This window comes from Nomascus leucogenys, chromosome 7b, assembly GCF_006542625.1.
Source record: "Nomascus leucogenys isolate Asia chromosome 7b, Asia_NLE_v1, whole genome shotgun sequence".
NCBI lineage: Eukaryota > Metazoa > Chordata > Mammalia > Primates > Hylobatidae > Nomascus > Nomascus leucogenys.
This window is the reverse complement of record NC_044387.1, coordinates 33,915,174-33,939,473: the sequence shown is the minus strand read 5'-3', so window position 1 is coordinate 33,939,473 and position 24,300 is coordinate 33,915,174. Positions and strand designations below refer to the sequence as shown.

Here is a 24,300-nt window from a genome sequence, read left to right as displayed (position 1 = left end):
GAAAATAGTATTTAAAATTTTAACATTATTTTTCAGAGTTTTTTCCTGGTGACTAGTCCCATACTTGGATTAATTTATATGAGCTGTTTTCCCTTCAAATAATTTTATGTATTTTACTATCATCATAATTTTATCAAATGTCAAATAATGAGAAGAAATTAATAGTAATAGACCTTCATGCTGTATTCTGGCTCATTTTCTCCTTTATATCTGGCTAAATTGTTTTAGTGTATTTTTGGTAAAAATTTGAACTTTTGTTCTTTGGAACTTGTAATACTTAACATCGTCAATAATTTCTTCTGTGATAATAACTGAAAAGTAAAGATGGGAGAATAATTATAATTAATGTTTTATATGAATTAATTTTTTCTTTTGGTAGGAAACAAATGCAGTACATGTAAATGTAGGAGCTGGCTCATATTTAGAAATTAATATTCCAATGACAGTTGAAGAAAATGGTAAGCTGCAACTGCAACTGTTACTTTTCTTTTTTAAATAATTAGAGAAATGATTATAAATAATAAAGTTTGTTAATCATCTTAGACTAACATTAATTAGGTTTTCTTTTTCAGTTTTTTATTATATTTTGATGTGCCTATACTCATTAAAGGGAAATATTATATAATTGAGCATTTAGAGAAGGGAAACATTTTCTAATCAAGTTCAGTCTTATATGCTTTTATTATAACGTATACATTTCTTTTGTAGAACTGAGCATAATTTACTCAATGCGTAGTTTTCTAGTTAGACTGTTGCACTATGAGAGCAGGTGCTGTTTTTTCTTCTTTAGGGTATTCTCAGTGCTGAACCCTGTACCAGACATTTGGGCAGTAATTGATTGGATGACTACAAGGCTTGGTTTTAGGTTATATTATTAGTAGATTTCGTCAGGGAGTAAGCTGGGTACTTTGAGTGGCATAACTTTAATAAACATTTCACGTTAAAAATGTTAAAGAGTGCCCTCACAGCTTTAGTTTCATCTGAGCTGAGATGATCTAAGTTCATCATGCACTTGAAATATGGGCACTGACACAGTTAATAACATGAATAAATAGTTTTTGTTAAATTTATCAAATTGTTATAACTTCATTTTGCCTTCTTATTCCATTTTCTTACTACATTTGTAATTGAGAGCAGTTAAGATGAAATTCTGCTTTATTTTCTTTCTTGAGAGTAAAGAGTAGCAACTTACCCACATTTAAAATCAATCATCATTAGTGTTTCTATTGCTAAGTATAATTCATTTTTGTGTAATTCTTAGCTCTTGTTTCTTGGTTCTGTCACTTATTTTGGTGCTGTAAGAGGAAAGCAGGCAGAGAGTTGACTATGTTTATTAGTTTATGTAAAGTGGTAGCATTCAGGCCTGCCTGCTTAGATAATCAATTGAAAAAGTGACTGTGAATGGCATAGTGTATCTTTTTCCCATAACCCTGAGGCTATTTTAGTGAATAAGTAACCCTTACCTAGTGTTAAAAAAACAGTCTTACTAAGGCTTGAAGGAAATGCTTGAGATTCTCTAGGAGTGCTAATTCAGAGTACGCAGTTGGAAAGAAGCATCTTTTAGAAAAGCCTTACTTACAGGTGTATGATGGAGTATAAAGGCAGTTGAGAGTTGTACACAATTGATAATGTTTCAGTTAAGGAAGTGCTTCTGCCTTTTCACAACTGATGATACACATAGGAAATAGTATTTTTACTGTTTTATGCAGTATTATACAAATACTGGTACACTGGAGTAAAGGAATCACCTGAGGACTGAGGAGTCAATATCTTGAGTATATCTATTATAAATTTGTGGCAAGTACCACAGCATACTTGTTGTGGAACTCTTGAGTTAAGGGTCTAAGGAAAGCCCAGTCAGCTTTTGGGTATAGAGGTTAGGTGGCTTTTAAGACGACTGGCAAAGGGAAAATGGACTTAGGTGTCAGGCAAGAACAATATATAACAAATAAATTTAAAACTTTTTAGAGATTCAGGTATTTAAAAAAAGAAAAAAAGCCCAGAACAGAATGCAGGATGCATGTGGAACTAGCCATATAATAGTGACCACAGAAGTAGTGTTCATAGGAAGAGATTTCTTTAAGAAAGGAAATACAATACTCTAAACTATTCAGCTTTTGTTGAGAATGGACTATATTGCTGAGAAACTCATTACATGAAGGGAATAGCTGTTATTTAGTAACTGTCATTATATAAGGAGTAGTTGAAAATGATGAAAATATGTACCCTTGAGTCAGTGGAAGAAGAAAAGGAGTTGTGTTCTGTAACTGAAAACTACTGTTTGAAGAATAGACTTGTAGTTTTGCAAACTACAAAGGAAAGCAAAATCAGAATGGATATTATATGGAGTTGGAACTTTGTTCCTTTAGAGCAGCCCGTATGAGAAGGATCACCTATTAAGTTAGCAAGCTCCCTGTCACTGAGGTGTGTTTAAATAGTGACTACCATTTTTCAAGGATTCCTTCTTTGGGTGGTGGTAGGAGTTGGTTCCAGTCCAAAGATGTTTCATTTTGTAATTGTTTTCCTGGTTCTTAGTTTTTATGTTTTTATTATTAGGTTACACCCCTGCTATTAAGGGACAACTCTTACATGTGGATGCCACTACCAGCATGCAATATCGGACCCTTTTAGAAGCAGAAATGTTAGCAGTAAGTCTGTAGTACATGATGATATACATACTTGTATGAAAAACAATTGATTTTAATATTCTTATATAAAGTTTAAGTAACCAGGAAATCATCAAATGGTCCATCTTCTAGTTCAAGAACAGCTAGGGAAGAGGAGTGGATTCCCAGTGTTATGGACTCCTGTTGGCATCTCTCTGTTGCTCTCCTTCTAGTATGAGGGAGGTGAATAAAAGGCAATGATACATGTTTTTGGCCTGAAAAATATGAGAAGTTGTTAGAATATTGTTTTTAAAGTGCATTGTGTGGCTGGACTAAATCTCTTCTAAGTTCTGAGTAAGATAATTCTTTAATATGTGTTTTCTAGCCCCACTGGATTTCTTTCCCAGGGTTTAAATAATGTAATTTATTGTGCCTTTTACTTGATGAGTAAGGTAAAATGAAGAAAATCTTGTTGATACCCTGGATTGTTTCATATTAGAAAGAGAAACAATATGTAAATGCCTATGATTAAAATTGCTGATTGGGGACTCATTAATCAAGCAGATTATTATTATTATTACTATCAGGGACAACAACACTAACAATAACAAAAGCTACTATGTAAAATGGTTAATATTCAGAAATTCTTTCATATAAGATGGTGCCATAAGGTTCTTAATTTCTTGTGTTAAACATTTTACATATGACATATGTAAATTAAGAGAAAAATTCTGCAATTAACAGGAATATATAAAATACCATAAATATACCTTAAACTGGCATATTCAGTATTTTAATGAATTCTTCATCTATTGCTGATAAATAGTGCTGTGTGACAATGCTGTTCCTAGGTAGGCAGCTTTTGCCTTTGCAGAAATGCCAAACTGTGCAGGGTGCGGTGACTCACACCTGTAATCCCAGCACTTTGGGAGGCTGAGGCAGGCGGATCACTTGAGGCCAGGAGTTCGAGACCAGCCTGCCCAATATGGCGAAACCCTGCCTCTACTAAAAATACAAAAATTAGCCAGGTGTGATGGCGTGCACGCCTGTAATCCCAGCTACTCGGGAGGCTGAGGCACAAGAATTGCTTGAAGCTGGGAGGCGGAGGTTGCAGTGAGGCAAGATGTGTCACTGCACTCCAGCTTGGGCAATAGAGTGAGACTCTGTCTCAAAAAAAAAAAAAAGAAAAAAAATGCCAAACTGCAGAAATACTAATGTTACTTTGTGTGACAGTACGCATCACACTCTATCTTCCTTCACACTGAGCCTGTCACTTAGCAGATGAGGCTTAAGGAGAAATTAGGGATGTCGGTTGTTACCCCATTGGTTTATCTGGAGTGCAGTATCAACACTGTAGCCTGATTTGTTGTTTTGAAAGTTTTTTGACCACATCCTGACTTAATATTTCAAGGAGCTAGATGTAGCCATGGATATTGACCTTCAGCCACAGCAATATTAAAGTCTCAAAGGGACCTTCTGTTCAGCTCAGTAGGAAAATAAGTTTTAATTACTCACTAGTGTGTGTAACTTCATTTCTAATGCTGTTCACACAGTGTCACATTTTAAGCTCTAATTACTTTTACCTAACATTTGTTTTGCAGTTCCACATCAATGCCAGCTACCCCCGAATATGGAACATGCCACAGACATGGCAGTGTGAATTAGAGGTTTATAAAGCCACTTACCACTTCATCTTTGCACAGAAAAACTTCTTTACAGGTAATTTTCTAATAGATATAAATACAGTGAGATTTATCACAGTGAACTTGTTTACATTTGAAAAGTTTTACTTTTAAATTACATAGGGATATGATATGATTCATATTTTCTTACTTCAACACTTCATTTTGGGCTGAAAATATCAAAGAGAAAATTTAAATATAGGCATTTTGCATTCTTTTCTAACCTAAACAAGGAAAATATAAACCCCAAATTGAGCTTAGAAGGAAATGAAAGAACTCAATTTAGGCTGGTGCTTTTTATCAGTCTAGTTGGGGGGTAGGATGGGGATGATGAATCAATTTCTCTCTCTTCCCAAATTAGGCATCAGCATGGCTTCATTATTTTGTTTTAATAATTATAATCCACAACAGTATATGCAAATAGCTAAATGTTATTTTTATACTTGGAGCCCTTATTTAATCTTTTCTGTTGGCATGGATAATTGAGTTGGTGCTATCACTAGTTGGAAGAAACATTACTTTATTTCTTGCAGCATATATTGATAGCTTTGCATATTTTGTGACCATAAGAACACATTGTTGGTCTATGAATAGCATAAATATTACTACATTAAAATAAGTGGCATTTATTGAGTCTTCTTCTAAAAAGTTTAGCCCCATAAAGTTGGTCTGATTTGCCAGGGTCAGTTGGCTGTTCCACAGAAACCTAATCTTTGCTTGACTGCTTGCTACATTTATCCATCCATCCATCCATTTGTGCAACAGTTGTTTTATACAAGCATCTCATTGATGCTGAGTACTATTAGATATTTGGAGGTATAGTGGTGTTTAAGGCATGCGTAGGTAGTCCTCTCTTGACAATACTACTCTATAATGTTGTGTAAATGATTTCACTGTTGAAGCTTCAGTTTCCTTGTTTGTGAAATAGGGATAACAATTTCTACCCTAATTCTGCTATTACTAGAGTTTTGATCTTTTAAAATGCCTCTTATTGCAATATGTTCAATCAAGTCTTTTATATTTCTTTTCTGGTTTGACTGGGAGCCTTGGGGACTAGATAGACTGCTTCTGCTTTCTGGACTTACATACTTCTCCAAGGCTTGAGCCAGTGTCCCAATAGTAGAAATTTTGACAGTCCCTGGCAAGTTAAGCTTTTGCTAGTGAAGCAGAGCACTGAATAAGCACTTCTCAGTTCAAATTTATGAAAAAAATTATAGCTAAAACTTATAGTGTGTATTATGTGTCTGGCTCTGTCCTAAGCAGTTTGCACATATTAAATTATTGAATCCTCACAATAACTCTCAGGGATCAATATTATTATTATTTTCCTTACTTTATAGAGAAGAAGATGAGTTACAGAGAGGTAAAACAATATGTCCAGGGTCACACTTGGTTGAGCTTGAATTCTAACTTAAGTAGTCTGGCTCAAGAATCTGTTACATTACTTACCTCTTTGACTAGCTTTTTCCTTCTCACTTAAGATTTTGTATTTTTTAACTTTACTAATCTTTTAAAATAGATACCTATCATTAAGTATTTACTCCTTCACATTATTTTTCTTCCAGACATTTCCCATCTTTAGACTCTTGCAGTGCTAAGAATAGCTGCAGTAGACGTATAAATTCTTCATAATTTGAAAATATTATTTTGTAGTAGCACTTTCATTTACACTATTATATTAGTTACATTGAAACAGCTAAGTACACATTTCCTAAATTGCAACGGATTTTCCTTAAATTATTTTCTTTCTCTAACTCTAATTTTTATGCTTTTTCTATTGAAATTCACTCTGTTGGTTATTTTTTTTTTTATAAAATTTATTTGGAGAAATTTTTAAATCATAGATACAAAAGTAAACATAATCACCATTTTACAGATTTAACAACTAACAATTGGTCATATTCTATTGTTTTTAAAAGACATATAGCATAACAAATAACTATAGAGTCCTTTTTAAACTTATTCTCTAAAGAGGACGACTACTAGAGAATAATATTAGTTTAGTATTGGAGTGAACCTACTTGGTCATAGTGTTTGGATTGCTTTGTCTATTGTTGGAATTCTATAGAAAAGAAATTATCTCTCTGATGTGAGGGAATGCCTAATGTTCCTCAACAGCCATTCTCATACCATTTATTAATAAGATAAAATTGTTCTTAAGAGATTTCAATGTGGGACAAAGATAGCTTTATGATAAATATAATATAGAGCCTCAGAAATGAAAGCTATAAAACAAAAGCAGAAACTGAAGCCTCTTCAGGGAATAATGAAAATAACTTAGATTTACTCTGATAAGGAGGAGAAGAAAATAATACACTGGCATTGCAAAGCTCTAATACCAATTGATGTTTTATAGGGTGTTCGCCTAACAACTTAATGATAAAGTGAGTTGGTGGTGGGTTTTTTCAGAGTAACATTTAGCTTGCCATAACTTTTTAATTCATTGTACAAATGAGTAAGGCAGTCATCAGGAAAGTGCTTCCTTTTTCTAATCAGATTATTTGATAAGACCATCTGGTAATGAGAAACAGATTTCAGTTTAATATCAATGCATATTAAAAAATTGTTGATGCTCCTAATAAAAATATTTTGTCACCATAATTTTTAATATTTATCAGTAAAGATGTTATAGAAACTGGTAGGTAAACTATATTATAAAATGATATGTTGAAATTTTAAATTAGTTATTAACGAAAAAAACTAACACGATTTATTAGAAATAGACTAATAGCTGTAACATTTCACATGAGTTGTTAGAGAATAAAATAATAAGATTCGTTAAAATAGAATTTGGCTAGTAACTTTATAAAATTATACTAGTTTCTTCAAATAAGTAGTAATCTGAATTTCTGTTTAGTTCAATTTTTATTTCACTAGCAATCGTATCTCAATCTTTTGACTAATAGAAGTATAAAGTAGATAAAGTACAACCAATATACATTGTAAGTCTCATATATGAATCATGATTCAAAACAAACATTAAATATGATCTCTGCCCTCACTTATGGGCATTTCTTGTTTTGTATTATTTGTCTCAAGTACATTGGCAATTGGCATGTGTACTAGACAGACAAATGAAACAATACCAGACGTTATGTATATTGAGTGCAAGTGTGAAATGCAAGTGTGAAATGTGAAGCTGACAAATGCATGTAAGACCTGAGTACAGAGGAAATCACTGTCATCTGAAGGTAATCAGAGAAAGTAAGGAAAGACACTAAGGTCTGAAATGGTGTTTTTAAATGAATTCAGTAGTATTAACTAAAATCTGATAGTATTTTGCCATTTACAAAGCATGTTCACTTGTATTATCTTCACATAACTCTAAAATAGGGTAGCTGTTATTGCTATCCCTGAGTTAATAATGAGGAACTTGAGGCATAGAAACATTGAATGACTTGGGCAGACTTATGAGGCTAGGAGGTGGAAGACATTTAAGAACAATTTTCAGACTGCAGACCGTTTGCCTTCTCTGTAGTATTATGTTGGCAATAAAGATGGTTAGTTTTTCCTTAGCAGAGAGGATATGAAAGACAGTATTTAGTTTGACCAAAAATGCTGAACTAGGAATGTTATGAGTGAGAAAGGTGAAAAAATCAGTCTGATGAATGATGAATATATATTGTAGAGTTGGTTATATCCAGAGATGATTTTTGGGCATTTCCCAAGTGTTAGATGCTGTGCTAAAGACTAAAGTTAGAAAGCAGGGATAGAGTCAGCCTAGTTAGGTAGGAGTGAAAGATTTGAGGTAAGCATAGATTATGTAAAGTGTGATGAATCACTGTGATTGTTAAATAAAAATATATTTAAGGTAAATTTGATAATTGGAATTTTCTGTTCTATTAATAGAACAGATTAATAGCCACATGCCTTTTATTGTTGATGTAGTAAAACTCTATATCTCATTAATATTAATTTGTGATTGTCATTTGACATTAAATATGTTATTCTGCCATTTTAGTAAGACAAGAGTTTCTAATACATTTGTGCTAGCTTCTGTATGTGACAGCTAAATTTTAAATGGGTTCATATGATATTATGTAAGATAAATTTACTCTGAGTTCATTATTGAATCTTTTTTCTGTTTAAATATCACCTTTAAAATACAAAGAAAACTACTTTAAATATTTCACAGTTTTACCTGTAATTTTCTTTAGGATATCTTTAATAATAAATGCTATCATTTGTGGAGTGCTTACCGTGTGCCAGTTACTTTGTTAAAACTTCACATAAATCATCTGAATTCTCATCATAAGTCTGTGAGGTTGTTCTTATTTTGTACAAGAGAAAACTGATAACATTTAAGTCACTTTTTTCAAGGTTACATAGCTAGTAAAATGATAAAGCCAGAATTTAAACCCAGGACTGTCTAGTGTCAAAGTCTGTGCTATAATAATACTGTTTCCAATTGCTTCCCCTCCCTTCTCTCTCTCTCTCTCTAGTATCAAAGTCTGTGCTATAATAATACTGTTTCCAATTGTTCCCCCCCCCGCCAGTGTTAAAGTCTGTGCTATAATAATACCATTTCCAATTGTTTCTCTCTCTGTCTGTCACATACACATACACACACACACACACGCGCACACACACGCACACGTTCTAATTTTATACACATGGTACTGTGTTATGTACTGTGAGTATACAAAGATGAGTTTGACACTTCTAGGAGGAGCCCTTTTATTGAAAGACATTGCTGGGAGTGTACAATGCATGTAAAACATTGTGGAGGCCAGAAGATAAAGTTGTACAAACTGCTATGGTAGATGGTAGATCAGTGCTAATGTCTTTAAAGAGCATTTATTTATTGGGATTAAAAAAAATTAAAGTAGCAAAGGGTAAACAGACAAAATATATGAACACAATTTTAAAAAGCAGTTTAAACGTACAGTGAATCAGCAATGAACAAATATGATTGATTATAATTCAAAGAAAGTCAAGTCTATGTTTCATTCACCATTGTAGTCCTAGAGTCTAGAACAGAGCCTGACACACAGTAGACACTCAGTAAATATTTGTTTAATGAATAAAACAACATGAAAAAATGTTCAGCCATGCTTGTAGTTAAGAAGTTCAGTGAAAGCAAGATACCATTTTTCAGTTATTAAATGTCAAGTAAAACAAAACAAAAAACAGATAGATGATAGAAAGAAATAGAATGCAGGAGAAAGTTCAGTGAAATAGGTAGTCAAACATACATTTTCAGTAGGAGTGTAAAGGGACTCACTTCTCTTCGAATGCAATTTATAATAGTCTTGAAAAATTTTCCTAAATTTTGACCCAGCAATTCCACTTCTAGAATCTATACTGACAAGTAATCCTGAATATGTAAAATATCTTTTACAAAAATATATAGTACGTGGTAATATATATAACACAAAAATTTGGAAAGAGTATAAATGTCCAACTATAAAAAATGGTTAAGTAGGTCCTGACAAATCTCATTAATGAGCTATTATGCAAAATTTATGTAAACGTGTGAAATAACACAGAAAAACATTTGAGTTCAGTGAAAGAAGCAACACATAAAAAATGTGCATATAGGATAGTGTCAGTCTATGTAGAAAAATAACTGGAAGAAACTGTATCCACAATGTTGGCTATTTGGGTAGTGGAATAGCAAATGTTTTTTTTTAATTTTCTAAAATTCCTTAAAAATAGATATATTAATATATAAAATTTCTCTTATTTGGAACTATGATTAGTAAGTAAACATCTGTTTACTGTCAAATTATTTAAATACATCCTAATCACCTTTTAAATATTTCAGTATAAAATTTTTTTAGTTACACAAAAGAAAAATTCATTTTTGACTGGTGTTAGAAAATCTGTGTTTTACTTTTCTGAGTTTCAACTAACTTTACAATTTCTATTCACTACCCCAATAATTTTAGATTTAATTCAAGACTGGTCTAGTGACAGTCCTCCAGACATTTTTTCATTTGTTCCATATACGTGGAATTTTAAAATCATGTTTCATCAGTTTGAAATGATTTGGGCTGCTAATCAACACAATTGGATCGACTGTTCTACTAAACAACAGGAAAATGGTAAGACATTAAAAAATTAGGTTAAGTATTTCTCTCATTAAGGCAAACACCAACTAAGAAAATTAGTATTGATTTGATAGTTTTAACAGATACTAGAAGTTATTTCCCCCCTTTATCTTTGTGAGACTCTCAGAGGACTGTTTCAGAGTTTGTATTGGACTAAAACTTTATTTTGTTTAGTTGTGCATTTTAGGCAATTTTATAATTGAAATTTAATGGACATTAAAAGTAAATTTACTTTTTCTTCTTTTTTTTTTCTTTTGTAGTGTATCTGGCAGCCTGTGGAGAAACACTTAACATTGATTTTTCTTTGCCTTTTACGGACTTTGTTCCAGCTACATGTAATACCAAGTTCTCTTTAAGAGTATGTATAGTTGAATGCATTATTTATTCCACAAGGTGTATTAGTAAGTTTGATCTCCCAAAGCTTATCTTTACTCTCTCCTCCCCAGTCCGTTGCAACTTCAAGGTATTTTAGCTTTCCTCCAAGGTCTACTACCTTTAGTGTCACAGAGTTCCTGTTGTTTTCTTTTTGTAGTTAACTGCATCTAAGAAATTGGGCAATTAAAAATATCTCAAGTTGATTATTTTCTTAGAGTTCATTTCTGATCTCTGTGGCTAATCTATATGTTAGCCCTTCTAGCTCTAATGTTTACTAATTCATATGAACTAATTTTATACTTCCCTTTGATTCTTAATTGTAAATATGAATTCAAGGAGTAACCACAGTAGCTTTCTTCCTTTTATCTGAATGCCAGCTCTTATGTACTTCTAAGCTCAAAATTTTATGGAACATTTTTGGTATGGACAACCAGTAGTACTTGTAGTATTAATAGTGGTTATACTGGTAAAATTAGCAACATAATAGAAACAGCTAACATCTATTAAATATTTTTTGTGTACTACATAGATACTATTCCATGTGCTTTATGTAGTAACTCATTTGATTCTCAGAACAACCCTCTTGAAATTATTATTAACTGCATTTATACATTAGGAAAGTGAGAAACAGAGGTTTTGTAACTCATCATATAGCTAGTGAGTTATTGGGCAGTATAGCTTAGGGCTCCATTCTTTTAATCACTCTACCTTGCTGCCTGTTAAGAAACTAGTCATCAAGATGAACAAAGAATAGAAGTCCTATAAGGAAAAAAGTAAAGCCAAATGAAGATCCTTTGATTTGCCAGTTCTGAATTATTAAAAGCCAGCTGAGGAAACAAGACTTACTAGAACCAAATGAGACAATACTATTTTAAAAATTAATAAAAATATAGAACATAGTCCACCTGAGCTTATAAAAGTTTTTTTAAAAACTGAACTTAAAAAAAATATATCTATGGATACCCATGGAAGACATTCTTTTCACTGTTTGGAAACTATGCTGTTTCTTTCCCTGATTATTTTGTTGTTTTTCAATTCGAATTTAGTTTTAGTCAATGTAAAATCTTATTCGTTATTTACCTGACTGTTGAATGTAAAATCTGCCATTTCAAATTTGTTTATCTCACTTGTGTAATCCCAGCACTTTGGGAGCCTGAGGCAAGATGGTTGCTTGAGGCCAGGAGTTTGAGACTAGCCTTGGCAACACAGCCAGACCCTGTCTCTAAAAAAACAAACAAACAAACAAAAAAAAACCCGCATGTTCCTCTAGTCCCAGCTACTTGGGAGGATCACTTGAGTGCAGGCTTCACTTGAGTTCAAGGCTTCACTCCAACCTCAGTGACAGAGTGAAACCATTAAAAAAAAAAAAAAAAAAAGATAAATAATACAATAAAATAAAAATAAATAAAATTTGTTTATTTTCTTTCAAACTTATTTCCAAGATTGTTGTAGACAGGTTTGCCTGTAAGTATTAACCAACATATTTATGCACTAATTTTATTACTTTGGCTTATTATAATTATTTTTTAGGGAGAAGATGTTGATCTTCATTTGTTTCTACCAGATTGCCACCCTAGTAAATATTCTTTATTTATGCTGGTAAAAAATTGCCATCCAAATAAGATGATTCATGATACCGGTATTCCTGCTGAGTGTCAAAGTGGCCAGAAAACAGTTAAACCAAAATGGCGCAACGTTACTCAGGAAAAGTGAGTACATAAAATTAGTGACACAGGCCAGGCACAGTGGCTCACGCCTGTAATCCCAGCACTTTGGGAGGCCGAGATGGGTGGATCACCTGAGATCAGGAGTTCGAGACCAGCCTGGCCAACGTGGTGAAACCTTGTCTCTACGAAATATACAAAAATTAGCTGGGCATCATGGCGCATGCCTGTAGTCCTAGCTACCTGGGAGGCTAAGGTAGGGGAATCACTTGAACACAGGAGGTGGAGGTTGCAGTGAGCTGAGATCGCACCACCACACTCCAGCTTGGGCAACAGAGACCCCATCTCAAAAAATAAATTAATTAGTAAAATAAAATAAAATTAGTGATAGGTATCTTGTGCTTATATGTGGAGAAATTCTTCTTTCAAAAAATAATAATAAAATTTGATTATCTGCAACTGGTATCTGTACAATTAAAGGAATAAGTATCTGACTAGAAACTGTCTGTTTTACTCTTCAAAGGTCTGGTTGGGTTGAATGCTGGACTGTCCCAAGTGTCATGCTTACAATTGATTATACATGGCATCCAATTTATCCACAAAAAGCAGATGAACAGCTAAAACAATCATGTAAGTGTTTTTATATAATTTGTGCTTTTATACAGCTGCTATTATGATTGAGAATCATGAAAAATAAGCAAATAAATTGAAATGCATCTATTCTTGTGACGTAGTATAAATATAGTCTTAAATATTTTAGATTAATTATAGCTACCTTTTGAGCATTTACTATGTATCAAATATTGGGCCAAGCAATTTTCTGGCTTCTATTATCTTCTATTATGTTTAATCCTTATCACAACTCTGTGAGAAAGATATTATTATTATTTTTATCTTAAAGTTGAGGAAATGTGCTCAGAGAAGGTAAGTAATATTCTCAAAGTCTGCCAAGCTAGAAGAGCAGAGCCTGAATATGAAACAAGGTATGTGTGAATCTGCATATTTAAGGTGCATGATTTTGTGAAATGTTAGTTTCTTTAATGCATTTTGACAGGTCTCATATGATTTATAGTTTGCTGAAGGTAATTTGCCTTATTACCTGGGTCCAAAAAAGAATTAGAGCCAAATGATGATGTTTTCTTTGTATTTTTCCAGTGAGTTAAGTTTCAAAGGATAGTTTTCATAGTTGTTTCATAGTGGCTTGATAACATCACACTGTATTTAAATAGCTATTTATATGAAAAAATTTTGTAGTTTAGTACCCAAGAATAGTTAAGGTCTTGATGTAACCCAAATTTATATTGCAGGGACTCAATAAGAATGTTGTTTATGTTAACAGAAAGTTTTCATTGATTCTCTGCAGGCTGATTTATGTATTTCTCTTATATTTCAATGATTTATTCTTTATTTGCTTTCTTAATTATTGGTCTTTTAGGTCTGTTTTCATTATATATATACATTATGTAAAGATTAGTTGATGTCATATTTGCAAAGTAAAATTTCTTAGTGAATATTTCCTTGAAGATCTTCCAAGAAGTCTTTTGTCCCCCACCCCTCAAACATTAGTCTTTTTTTTCTTAATTTATTACAGTATCAGAAATGGAAGAGACAATGCTATCTGTATTAAGGCCATCCCAGAAGGCATCAGACAGAGTTGTTTCTTCTCCCTCTACTTCTTCACGCCCACCTATTGATCCTTCAGAACTTCCACCTGATAAACTTCATGTAGAAATGGAACTTTCTCCAGATTCTCAGATAACTCTCTATGGACCTCTACTAAATGCCTTTTTGTGTATAAAGGTATGATTCTTAAAAGCAACTTACATACTTTTAAATATAGACAAAGCAGTTAAAATTTAATTGAAAATTGAGACCATTTGAAATAGCCAATTGGATTATTTAAAGTATTGAGGATATACCAGATATGTTGACTGGACTTGGGGTGCTAGACTTAATTACAAAATTATTTATTAAAAATAGTATTCCTCAGTTCAGCATTCTTTTGTGCATTTAGTATGTTCTAGGAATGGTGCTAGTTGCTATAGATAAAGATGATGTAGCATCTGTTCTCAGGGAGGTAAGCTAGAGGGATAGCTAGGATAGACAGATATATGGACAAATTTTAACACATTGTAAGTAATGTAGCAATAGAAGTATTACATATATCTGAGAATAATTGGAAATGGAAAAGACTACTTCAAGTGAATCCATTAAAAATAAGTGACAACGTTTTATGATAAATAATGAACAAGTATTTGTTTGGTGCTTTATTTGAAAAACTGAAGCAAATATATGAAAATAAGTTTATTTTGGAGTATATCAAACTTGGGTTCTAAATAAATATGCACTAATTCTTAGAACAAAGAACAAGTGTTGACTCATTTTGGTATAATTTTTTCCACTGAAATTGTGTGATTGCACAGTATGACAGCACTTTAAAGTTGATCTCTGTAGAATGATTATGAAGAGAGGCTATTTTTGGATAAATATTTGAGGAGTTCATCAGTTTTCTGGAGATCACTCTTATTCTTTTGATGTTCAAATCATATGTTTTAAATGCCCCCGACAAATTATCAACAATTCTTACTGATTTAATCTTTATGGTAACTACTATAATCCTTCCTGATCCTTACTTATCACCTTTCCTGTGATTAGAGGAGTTATCCAACATCACTTTCAACAACTTAAGAAATTTTGCATTTTTACAGGATCGGCAGATTCACTTTGGATATTGAATACCTAGCTGACAAGGAGTCCTGTAATGTACAGTGATAAGAGTAATTAATTCTGGAGAGAGGGACTAGGATGTTTAGGGTTGGACAGGGAAGCACAATCAAGGTTTGTTAGTAAAGGCTCTCTGCAGAAAGTGCTGGCTGAACTGGGTTTTGAAGGTATATAGCATCTCAATATTTGAGTTATTATATTGTATTTACTAAAAACTACCATGAATCATCAGATGATGTAACTTAGTATAAAAGATGCAAGGGAAAATGTGGTTAATATTTAATATTTGTAGATACCTAGAGTTTCTGTTGATTACATACACACTTTTCTTGCTTTTTGTGACCATCGTTTGACCTAAAATGTATGTCAAATATTTCTCCCAATGTCTTACTTTCTTGGGATTGCATGTGAATAACTATAAAGGATTTAAAAGGTAATTTTCAAGCTATAGTCTTCCCGAAGAGGCTGCAGTATATTTTACTTAAATATAAATAATGATTTAATTAGTAGGTGAAGGTAGTCATAGTGATACAGTATCAGTTTTTGAATACTACTAGAGTGGTATTAACTTTCGTTTTCGCGTTACTATGTACACATGGAACCTCAATTTATTTTTATTAAAAAAAACTGATAGTAATACATATTCACCAAAAATAAGTGGACTCTAACAAAACAGAATACAGTGAAATAAATATATGCTTTCATTTTAGACTTGTTTATAAGTTCTCCGCAGATGTAGCCATTGCTGATAGGTTATTGTTTTCATACAGACTTTTGTGCATTAAAGGCTTTAAAGCAACTTTTTAGTAGTTTCAAAAGTTTGTCTTGCCCTAAATATTATATTAGTGATGACATTCATCTAATTAGCTTAGAACTTGTATAAAATGTCTATTAAAGCAAATTGTAAAATTTTAAATTTTGACATGTTTACTAAATATGTATCAAAGACATGACAGGTAAAAACTTTGTCTAGCCCAATGAACTCTATGCTTCCTTTTATAAGGAATTTATGCAGTTCTTTAAGTTTCTGGTTTTGGTTTTGGTTTTTAAGAGACAGGGTCTTGCTTTGTCATTCAGGTTGGAGTGCAGTGGAGCAATCATAGCTCTTTGTAATCTGGAACTCCAGGGCTCAAGTGATCCTCCTGCCTCAGCCTCTTGAGTAGCTAGGTCTACAGGCAAGCACCACCACACCCATCTAATTTTTAAAAAATTATTTTTTGGAGAGACTGGGTCCTGCCATGTTGCCCAGACTTGTTTCAAACTTCTTCCTGGCCTCAAGTGATCCTCCCGCCTTGACCTCCCAAAGTGTTGGGATTATAGGTGCGAACCACCATGCCTGGTCTGTTTGTTTAACTATATAATGTGTATTTTACTTGGTATCAGTATTAGTACTTTAAAACTTTTTGGAAGTTCAAAAATGTATATATTATTTTTATAATATATTCAAATTCATATATGAAATTTTCTTGTTCATGTATTTTCATGTATACATGAAAAAGAAAATGGGAATTTAAAGGAATGTAAAAATTCATGTAACTGAGATTGTCTTTTTTTAGTTATCAAAATTAAACATCAAGAAATTATAAAGAATAAACTAGGAAAAAAAATCACTATATTTGTTTGGCTGTATATGAAAGACTGCTTTCCAAAATCCATGGAAGAAACTAGACCTGGCATTATCATTAAAAAGAATTCTAAGAAGAATATGTCTACTGAATATGCATTAAAATTTATGAGGACATGTATGGAAATGGGAGGTCTTCTGCAGATGTAGAGAATATTGTAATCCTAAGTGTCAGCCCAAAGTCATTTCAGTCATATTAAAACTTTGTCATTTCTTCTGTTGTGGATGTAAAGTTGGATAACAATGCTACTTATATTACTTTTCTGAATTGACTTCTCTTAGTCTTATTTCATTTTTTTGTTAATGAAGGAAAAGAAACCTTTTTATAGTGATAACATGTCAGTGGTAGCAAATAACTGCATGAAAGGGTATATATGGCATATATGTTTTTCTTATTAAAAATAATTTCAATAATCTTGAACAGAAACCTGGCTATTAATTTTTCTTTTTTCAAAAAAGTATAATTTTGGAAGCAGTACTTGTGGACTTTTCCTACTGTTTCTCTGATTGTATTAGCTGTCATCTTTTAGCCTATTGTTATTTTTTTTTTTTCTGTTTTGAGAAATGAGTGTCATTGGATAAGAATACATTTTTAGCTAGGAAAAACATTGCAGTCTCTTACTTGAAGTAGGTGACAAGACACTCATATACCAAAATACCATTATGTAAAGAAAATTTTGGAGAATTCTTAAGCAAATTGAAATGTAGTTTATCATTCTTAAATTCAAGCATAATGTAAATTTGACAAAAGAACACATTTTCTCGGTTCTATAAGCCAGTGAATTTTTTCTGGGGTTGTTTGGAATTTATTTTAAAGATAGTTTAAGTTTACATGCCATCTATTATAAAATGAAGTTGAAAGTTTTATTTGTATTTTTAAATATTTGTGTACACTTATTAATCTTAAAGTACTATTAAAGTTTGCTGTAATATATTACCATCTACCTTACACTTGATCAACCTTTTTGGTAACTATTTTTTTTTCAGTAAATTTTTTTTTTTTTTTTTTTGAGACAAGGTCTCACTTTGTCACTCAGGCAGTGGCGTAGTCATGGTTCACTGCAGCCTCGACTTCCTGGGCTCAGGTGATTTTCTTAGCCTCCCAAGTAGCTGGGACCACATGCATGTGCCACCATGCCTGGATAATTTTTGTATTTTTTGTGGAGACAGGGTTTCGCCATGTTGCCCAGGCTAGTCTCGAACTCCTAGGCTCAAGTGATCTGCCCACCTGGGCCTCCTGAAGTGCTGGGATTATAGGCATGAGCCACTGTGTCTGGCCTTTCAGTTAATTCTTAAGAAATTAACTAATAGATTTGGAATTCATAAATTAAGAAAAACCCTTAAGTCACACACCCAGCATTAGACATATAACATTAGACAAAGTTCTTAAAGGAGTTATAATTTTAAAAGTACATTTTGTTGATAATATTTAGTAACTACAAATGTATTAACTGAAGAAAGAATCCTAGGTTTTATAACTCCTTTAGAGCAAAGTCACTGACACATTCAATAAAAATTAGCAAATGTTCTCTGCTGTGTTGGACATTCAGTGTTCCCTAAAGAATTTGATATTAATTATTTCCATTTCAGATAATTAAGTGGAGATTGCTTTAGTAGCAAATTGAACATTAGACCCAAGGGAATCTTTTTTCTTTTTACTGTAATAATCTACAGGAATCTAAACTTTTTTTTTTTTTTATTGTACTTTAGGTTTTAGGGTACATGTGCACAATGTGCAGGTTTGTTACATATGTATCCATGTGCCATGTTGTTTTGCTGCACCCATTAACTCGTCATTTAGCATTAGGTATATCTCCTAATGCTGTCCCTTCCCCCTCCCCCCACCCCACAACAGTCCCCGGAGTGTGATGTTGCCCTTCCTGTGTCCATGAGTTCTCATTGTTCAATTCCCACCTATGAGTGAGAACATGCGGTGTTTGGTTTTTTGTCCTTGTGATAGTTACTGAGAATGATGTTTTCCAGTTACATCCATGTCCCTACAAAGGACATGAACTCATCATTTTTTATGGCTGCATAGTATTCCATGGTGTATATGTGCCACATTTTCTTAATCCAGTCTATCGTTGTTGGACATTTGGGTTGGTTCCAACTCTTTGCTATTGTGAATAGTGCCGCAATAAACATACGTGTGCATGTGTCTTTATAGCAGCATGATTTATAATCCTTTGGGTATATACCCAGTAATGGGATGGCTGGGTCAAATGATATTTCTAGTTCTAGATCCCTGAGGAATCGCCACACTGTCTTCCACAATGGTTGAACTAGTTTACAGTCCCACCAACAGTGTCAAAGTGTTCCTATTTCTCCACATCCTCTCCAGCACATGTTGTTTCCTGACTTTTTAATGATGGCCATTCTAACTGGTGTGAGATGGTATCTCACTGTGGTTTTCATTTGCATTTCTCTGATGACCAGTGATGAGGAGCATTTTTTCATGTGTTTTTTGGCTGCATAAATGTCTTCTTTTGAGAAGTGTCTGTTCATGTCCTTCACCCACTTTTTGATGGGGTTGTTTGTTTTTTTCTTGTAAATTTGTTTGAGTTCATTGTAGATTCTGAATATTAGCCCTTTGTCAGATGAGTAGGTTGCAAAAATTTTCTCCCATTCTGTAGGTTGCCTGTTCACTCTGATGGTAGTTTCTTTTGCTATGCAGAAGCTCTTTAGTTTAATGAGATCCCATTTGTCAATTTTGGCTTTTGTTGCCATTGCTTTTGGTGTTTTAGACATGAAGTCCTTGTCCACGCCTATGTCCTGAATGGTATTGCCTAGATTTTCTTGTAGGGTTTTAATGGTTTTAGGTCTAACATTTAAATCTTTAATCCATCTTGAATTAACTTTTGTATAAAGTGTAAGGAAGGGATCCAGTTCAGCTTTCTACATATGGCTAGCCAGTTTTCCCAGCACCATTTATTAAATAGGGAATCCTTTCCCCATTTCTTGTTTTTGTCAGGTTTGTCAAAGATCAGATAGTTGTAGATATGCAGCATTATTTCTGAGGGCTCTGTTCTGTTCCATTGATCTATGTCTCTGTTTTGGTACCAGCACCATGCTGTTTTGGTTACTGTAGCCTTGTAGTATAGTTTGAAGTCAGGTAGCATGATGCCTCCAGCTTTGTTCTTTTGGCTTAGGATTGACTTGGCGATGCGGGCTCTTTTTTGGTTCCATATGAACTTTAAAGTAGTTTTTTCCAATTCTGTGAAGAAAGTCATTGGTAGCTTGATGGGGATGGCATTGAATCTATAAATTACCTTGGGCAGTATGGCCATTTTCATGATATTGATTCTTCCAACCCATGAGCATGGAATGTTCTTCCATTTGTTTGTATCCTCTTTTATTTCATTGAGCAGTGGTTTGTAGTTCATCTTGAAGAGGTCCTTCACATCCCTTGTAAGTTGGATAATCCACCATCAGAGAATACTACAAACACCTCTATGCAAATAAACTAGAAAATCTAGAAGAAATGGATAAATTCCTCGACAAATACACCCTCCCAAGACTAAACCAGGAAGAAGTTGAATCTCTGAATAGACCAATAACAGGCTCTGAAATTGTGGCAATAATCAATAGCTTACCAACCAAAAATAGTCCAGGACCTGATGGATTCACAGCCAAATTCTACCAGAGGTACAAGGAGGAACTGGTACCATTCCTTCTGAAACTATTCCAATCGATAGAAAAAGAGGGAATCCTCCCTAACACATTTTATGAGGCCAGCATCGTCCTGATACCAAAGCCTGGCAGAGACATAACCAAAAAAGAGAATTTCAGACCAATATCCTTGATGAACATTGATGCAAAAATCCTCAATAAAATACTGGCAAACCGAATCCAGCAGCACATCAAAAAGCTTATACACCATGATCAAGTGGGCTTCATCCCTGGGATGCAAGGCTGGTTCAACATACGCAAATCAATAAATGTAATCCAGCATATAAACAGAACCAAAGACAAAAACCACATGATTATCTCAATAGATGCAGAAAAGGCCTTTGACAAAACTCAACAACCCTTCATGCTAAAAACTCTCAATAAATTAGGTATTGATGGGACGTATCTCAAAATAATAAGAGCTATCTATGACAAACCCACAGCCAATATCATACCGAATGGGCAAAAACTGGAAGCATTCCCTTTGAAAACTGGCACAAGACAGGGATGCCCTCTCTCACCACTCCTATTCAACATAGTGCTGGAAGTTCTGGCCAGGGCAATCAGGCAGGAGAAGGAAATAAAGGGTATTCAATTAGGAAAAGAGGAAGTCAAATTGTCCCTGTTTTGCAGATGACATGATTGTATATCTAGAAAACCCCATCGTCTCAGCCCAAAATCTCCTTAAGCTGATTAGCAACTTCAGCGAAGTCTCAGGGTACAAAATCAGTGTACAAAAATCACCAGCATTCTTGTACACTAATAACAGACAAACTGAGAGCGAAATCATGAGTGAACTCCCATTCACAATTGCTTCAAAGAGAATAAAATACCTAGGAATCCAACTTACAAGGGATGTGAGTCGAAACTTTTTTAAGATTTACGATGATAACAGACTACAAGGGAATTTTTTAAAAATAAGAGATCTGTTGCCTAGGATCATTAAAAATGAGTTAAAATGAGTGCTGGTAACTGTTTTGTTTTGTTGGTACATGTTAGTATGCTGAGACCTAATAGTAGTTGAATCCTTATATCAGCTGTTTGGGGACAGAGGTGGGACAGAGGTGATTTTCTGGGGGCCATTTACAGATGGAAGTATCAAAGGAGTTTTTCCACTTTACACTTGACTCTGGACTCTGCCTACTGCAAACTTTGTGAACAGTCATCAGGACTGGGATGGAATGTGTATTTCGTAACGGCTTCTGGAGGGGAGAACTGCTGCTCTGAACATCTTTAAGTTTTGTTTGTTTGTTTACTTTATTTCAATAGTTTTGGGGAACAGGTAGTTTTTGGTTACATGGATAAGTTCTTTAGTGGTGATTTCTGAGATTTTGGTGCACCCGTCACCTGAGCAGTGTACACTATACTCAGTGTGTAGCCTTTTATCCCTCACCCCCTGTCCCATCCTTCCTCTTGAGTCTCCAAAGTCTGTTATATCATTCTTATGCCTTTGTGACCTCATAGTTTATCCCCCACTTATGAGTGCAAACATATATTTGGTTTTCCATTAATGAGTTACTTCACTTAGAATAATGGTCTCCAATTCCATCCAGGTTGCTGTGAATGCCATTATTTCATTCCTTTTTATGGCTGAGTAGTATTCCATGGTATATATATGTGTGTGTGTGTGTATCTATCTTATTTTTATCTGTCTGTCTGTCTGTCTATCTATCTATCTATCTATCTATCTATCTATCTATCTATCTATCTATCTACCACATTTTCTTTATCCACTCATTGGTTGTTGGGCATTAAGGTTGGGTCCATATTTTTCAATTGTGAACTGTGCTTCTGTGAACATGCGTGTTCAAGTGTCTTTTTCATATAATGACTTCTTTTATTTTGGGTAAATACCCAGTAGTGGAATTGCTGGATCGAATGGTAGTTCTGCATTTAGTGGGAATCTCCATTCTGTTTTCCATAGTGGTTGTACTAGTTTACATTCCCACCAGCAGTGTAAAAGTGTTCCCTTTTCACCACATCCACACCAACATCTATTATTTTTGATTTTTAAATTATGGCCATTCTTGCAGGAGTAAGGTGGTATCACATTATGGTTTTGATTGCATTTCCCTAATCATTAGTGATGTTGAACATTTTTCATATGTTTGTTGGCCGTTTGTATATCTTCTTTTGAGTAATGTCTATTCATGTCCTTTGCCCACTTTTTGATGGGATTATTTGTTTTTTCCTTGCTGATTTGTTTGAGTTCCCTGTAGATTCTGTATATTAGTGCTTTGTCAGATGCATAGTTTGTGAAGATTTTCTCCCACTCTGTGGGTTGTCTGTTTATTCTGCTGATTATTTCTTTTGCTGTGCAGAAGTTTTTTAGTTTAATTAGGTCCAATTTATTTATTTTTGTTTTCGTTGCATTTGCTTTTGGGTTCTTGGTGAATAATTCTTTGCCTAAGCCAATGTCTAGAAGAGTCTTTCTGATGTTATCTTAGAATTTTTATGGTTTCGTGTCTTAGATTTAAGTCTTTGATCTATCTTGAGTTGATTTTTCTATAAGGTGACAGATGAGGATACAGTTTCATTCTTCTACATGTGGCTTGCCAGTTATCCCAGCACAATTTGCTGAATAGGTTTTTGTTTCTTATTTTGTTTATGTGATGTATCACATTTATTGATTTGTGTATAAACCATCCCTGCATCCCTGGTATGAAACCCACTTTTCGCACTTTATGTTTTTGTATGCTTTGTCGATGGTCAGTTGGCTGCAAGTATTCGGCTCTATTTTGGCTTTATTTTGGGTTTTCTATTCTGTTCCATTGGTCTGCATGCCTGTTTTTATAACAGTACCTTGGTGTTTTGGTAACGATAGCCTTGTAGTATATAGTTAGAAGTCGGGTAATGTAATGCCTCCAGATTTGTTCTTTTTGCTTAGTCTTACTTTCGCTATGCAGGCTCTTTTTTGGTTTCATATGAATTTTAGGATTTTTTTTTTCTGGTTGAATGAAGAATTACGGTAGTATTTTAATGGGAATTGCAATGAATTCATAGATTGCTTTTGGCAGTATGGTCATTTTCACAATATTGATTCTACCCAATTTGTTGAATAGGTTTTTGTTTCTAATTTTGTTTATGTGATATATCACATTTATTGACTCATCCCTACATCCCTGGTGTGAAACCCATTTGATCATGGTGAATTATCTTTTTGATATGCTCTTAGAGTCAGTTAGCTAGTATTTTGTTGAAGATTTTTGCATCTTTGTTCATCAGGGATATTGATCTTTAGTTTTCTTTTTTAAATGTCTTTTTCTGGTTTTGGTATTAGGGTGATACTGCCTTCAAAGAATGATTTAGGGAGGACTCCCTGTTTATCTTTTGGAATAGTTTCGGCAGGATTGGTACCAATACGTTTTTAAATGTCTAATGGAATTCAGCTGTGAATCCATCTGGCCCTGGGCTTTTTTTTGTTGGCAATTTTTAAAAATTACTTTTTCTCTCTCACTGTTTGTTATTCATCTCTTCAGAGTTTCTGTTTCTTCCTGGTTTAATCTAGGAGGTTTGCATATTTCTAGGAATTTATCCATCTCCTCTGGATTTTCCAGTTTGTTGTTCACTTAAAGGTGTTCATAGTAGCCTTGAATGATCTTTTGTATTTCTGTGCTATCGGTTATAATATCTCCAGTTTTGTTTCTAATTGATCTTATTTGGATCTTCTCTCTTCTTTTCCTGGTTAATCTCATGGATGGTCCATCTTTTTTTTAATCTTGTCGAACCAGCTTTTTGTTTTATCTCTTCAAGTTTTTAATGTTGATGGAACTCAGTTGGACATTTATGTTATTTTTTAAAAATTCAATGTTGGAATTTAAAATATAACCCAGTGTTTTCTGTTACATTTGTGCATAAATTTGTCCATGCTTCAGAATTGTATTATAAAGACAGTTATTAAGA

At 33.6% G+C, this 24,300-nt stretch overlaps 1 protein-coding gene across 6 annotated transcripts in view; it reads left to right on the top strand.

Annotated features, from left to right (window-relative positions):
- KIAA1109 (KIAA1109 ortholog) overlaps positions 1 to 24,300 on the top strand; it is a 219,349-nt gene that overhangs the window by 47,215 nt on the left and 147,834 nt on the right. For all 6 annotated transcript variants that reach the window (XM_030815739.1, XM_030815740.1, XM_030815741.1 and 3 more), the window contains exons 13-20: positions 380 to 458; positions 2,557 to 2,648; positions 4,208 to 4,325; positions 10,180 to 10,335; positions 10,602 to 10,699; positions 12,247 to 12,425; positions 12,904 to 13,010; positions 13,972 to 14,180. In XM_030815739.1, the coding sequence (XP_030671599.1) occupies positions 380 to 458; positions 2,557 to 2,648; positions 4,208 to 4,325; positions 10,180 to 10,335; positions 10,602 to 10,699; positions 12,247 to 12,425; positions 12,904 to 13,010; positions 13,972 to 14,180 (1,038 nt within the window). The remainder of the gene's footprint in view (positions 1 to 379; positions 459 to 2,556; positions 2,649 to 4,207; positions 4,326 to 10,179; positions 10,336 to 10,601; positions 10,700 to 12,246; positions 12,426 to 12,903; positions 13,011 to 13,971; positions 14,181 to 24,300) is intronic.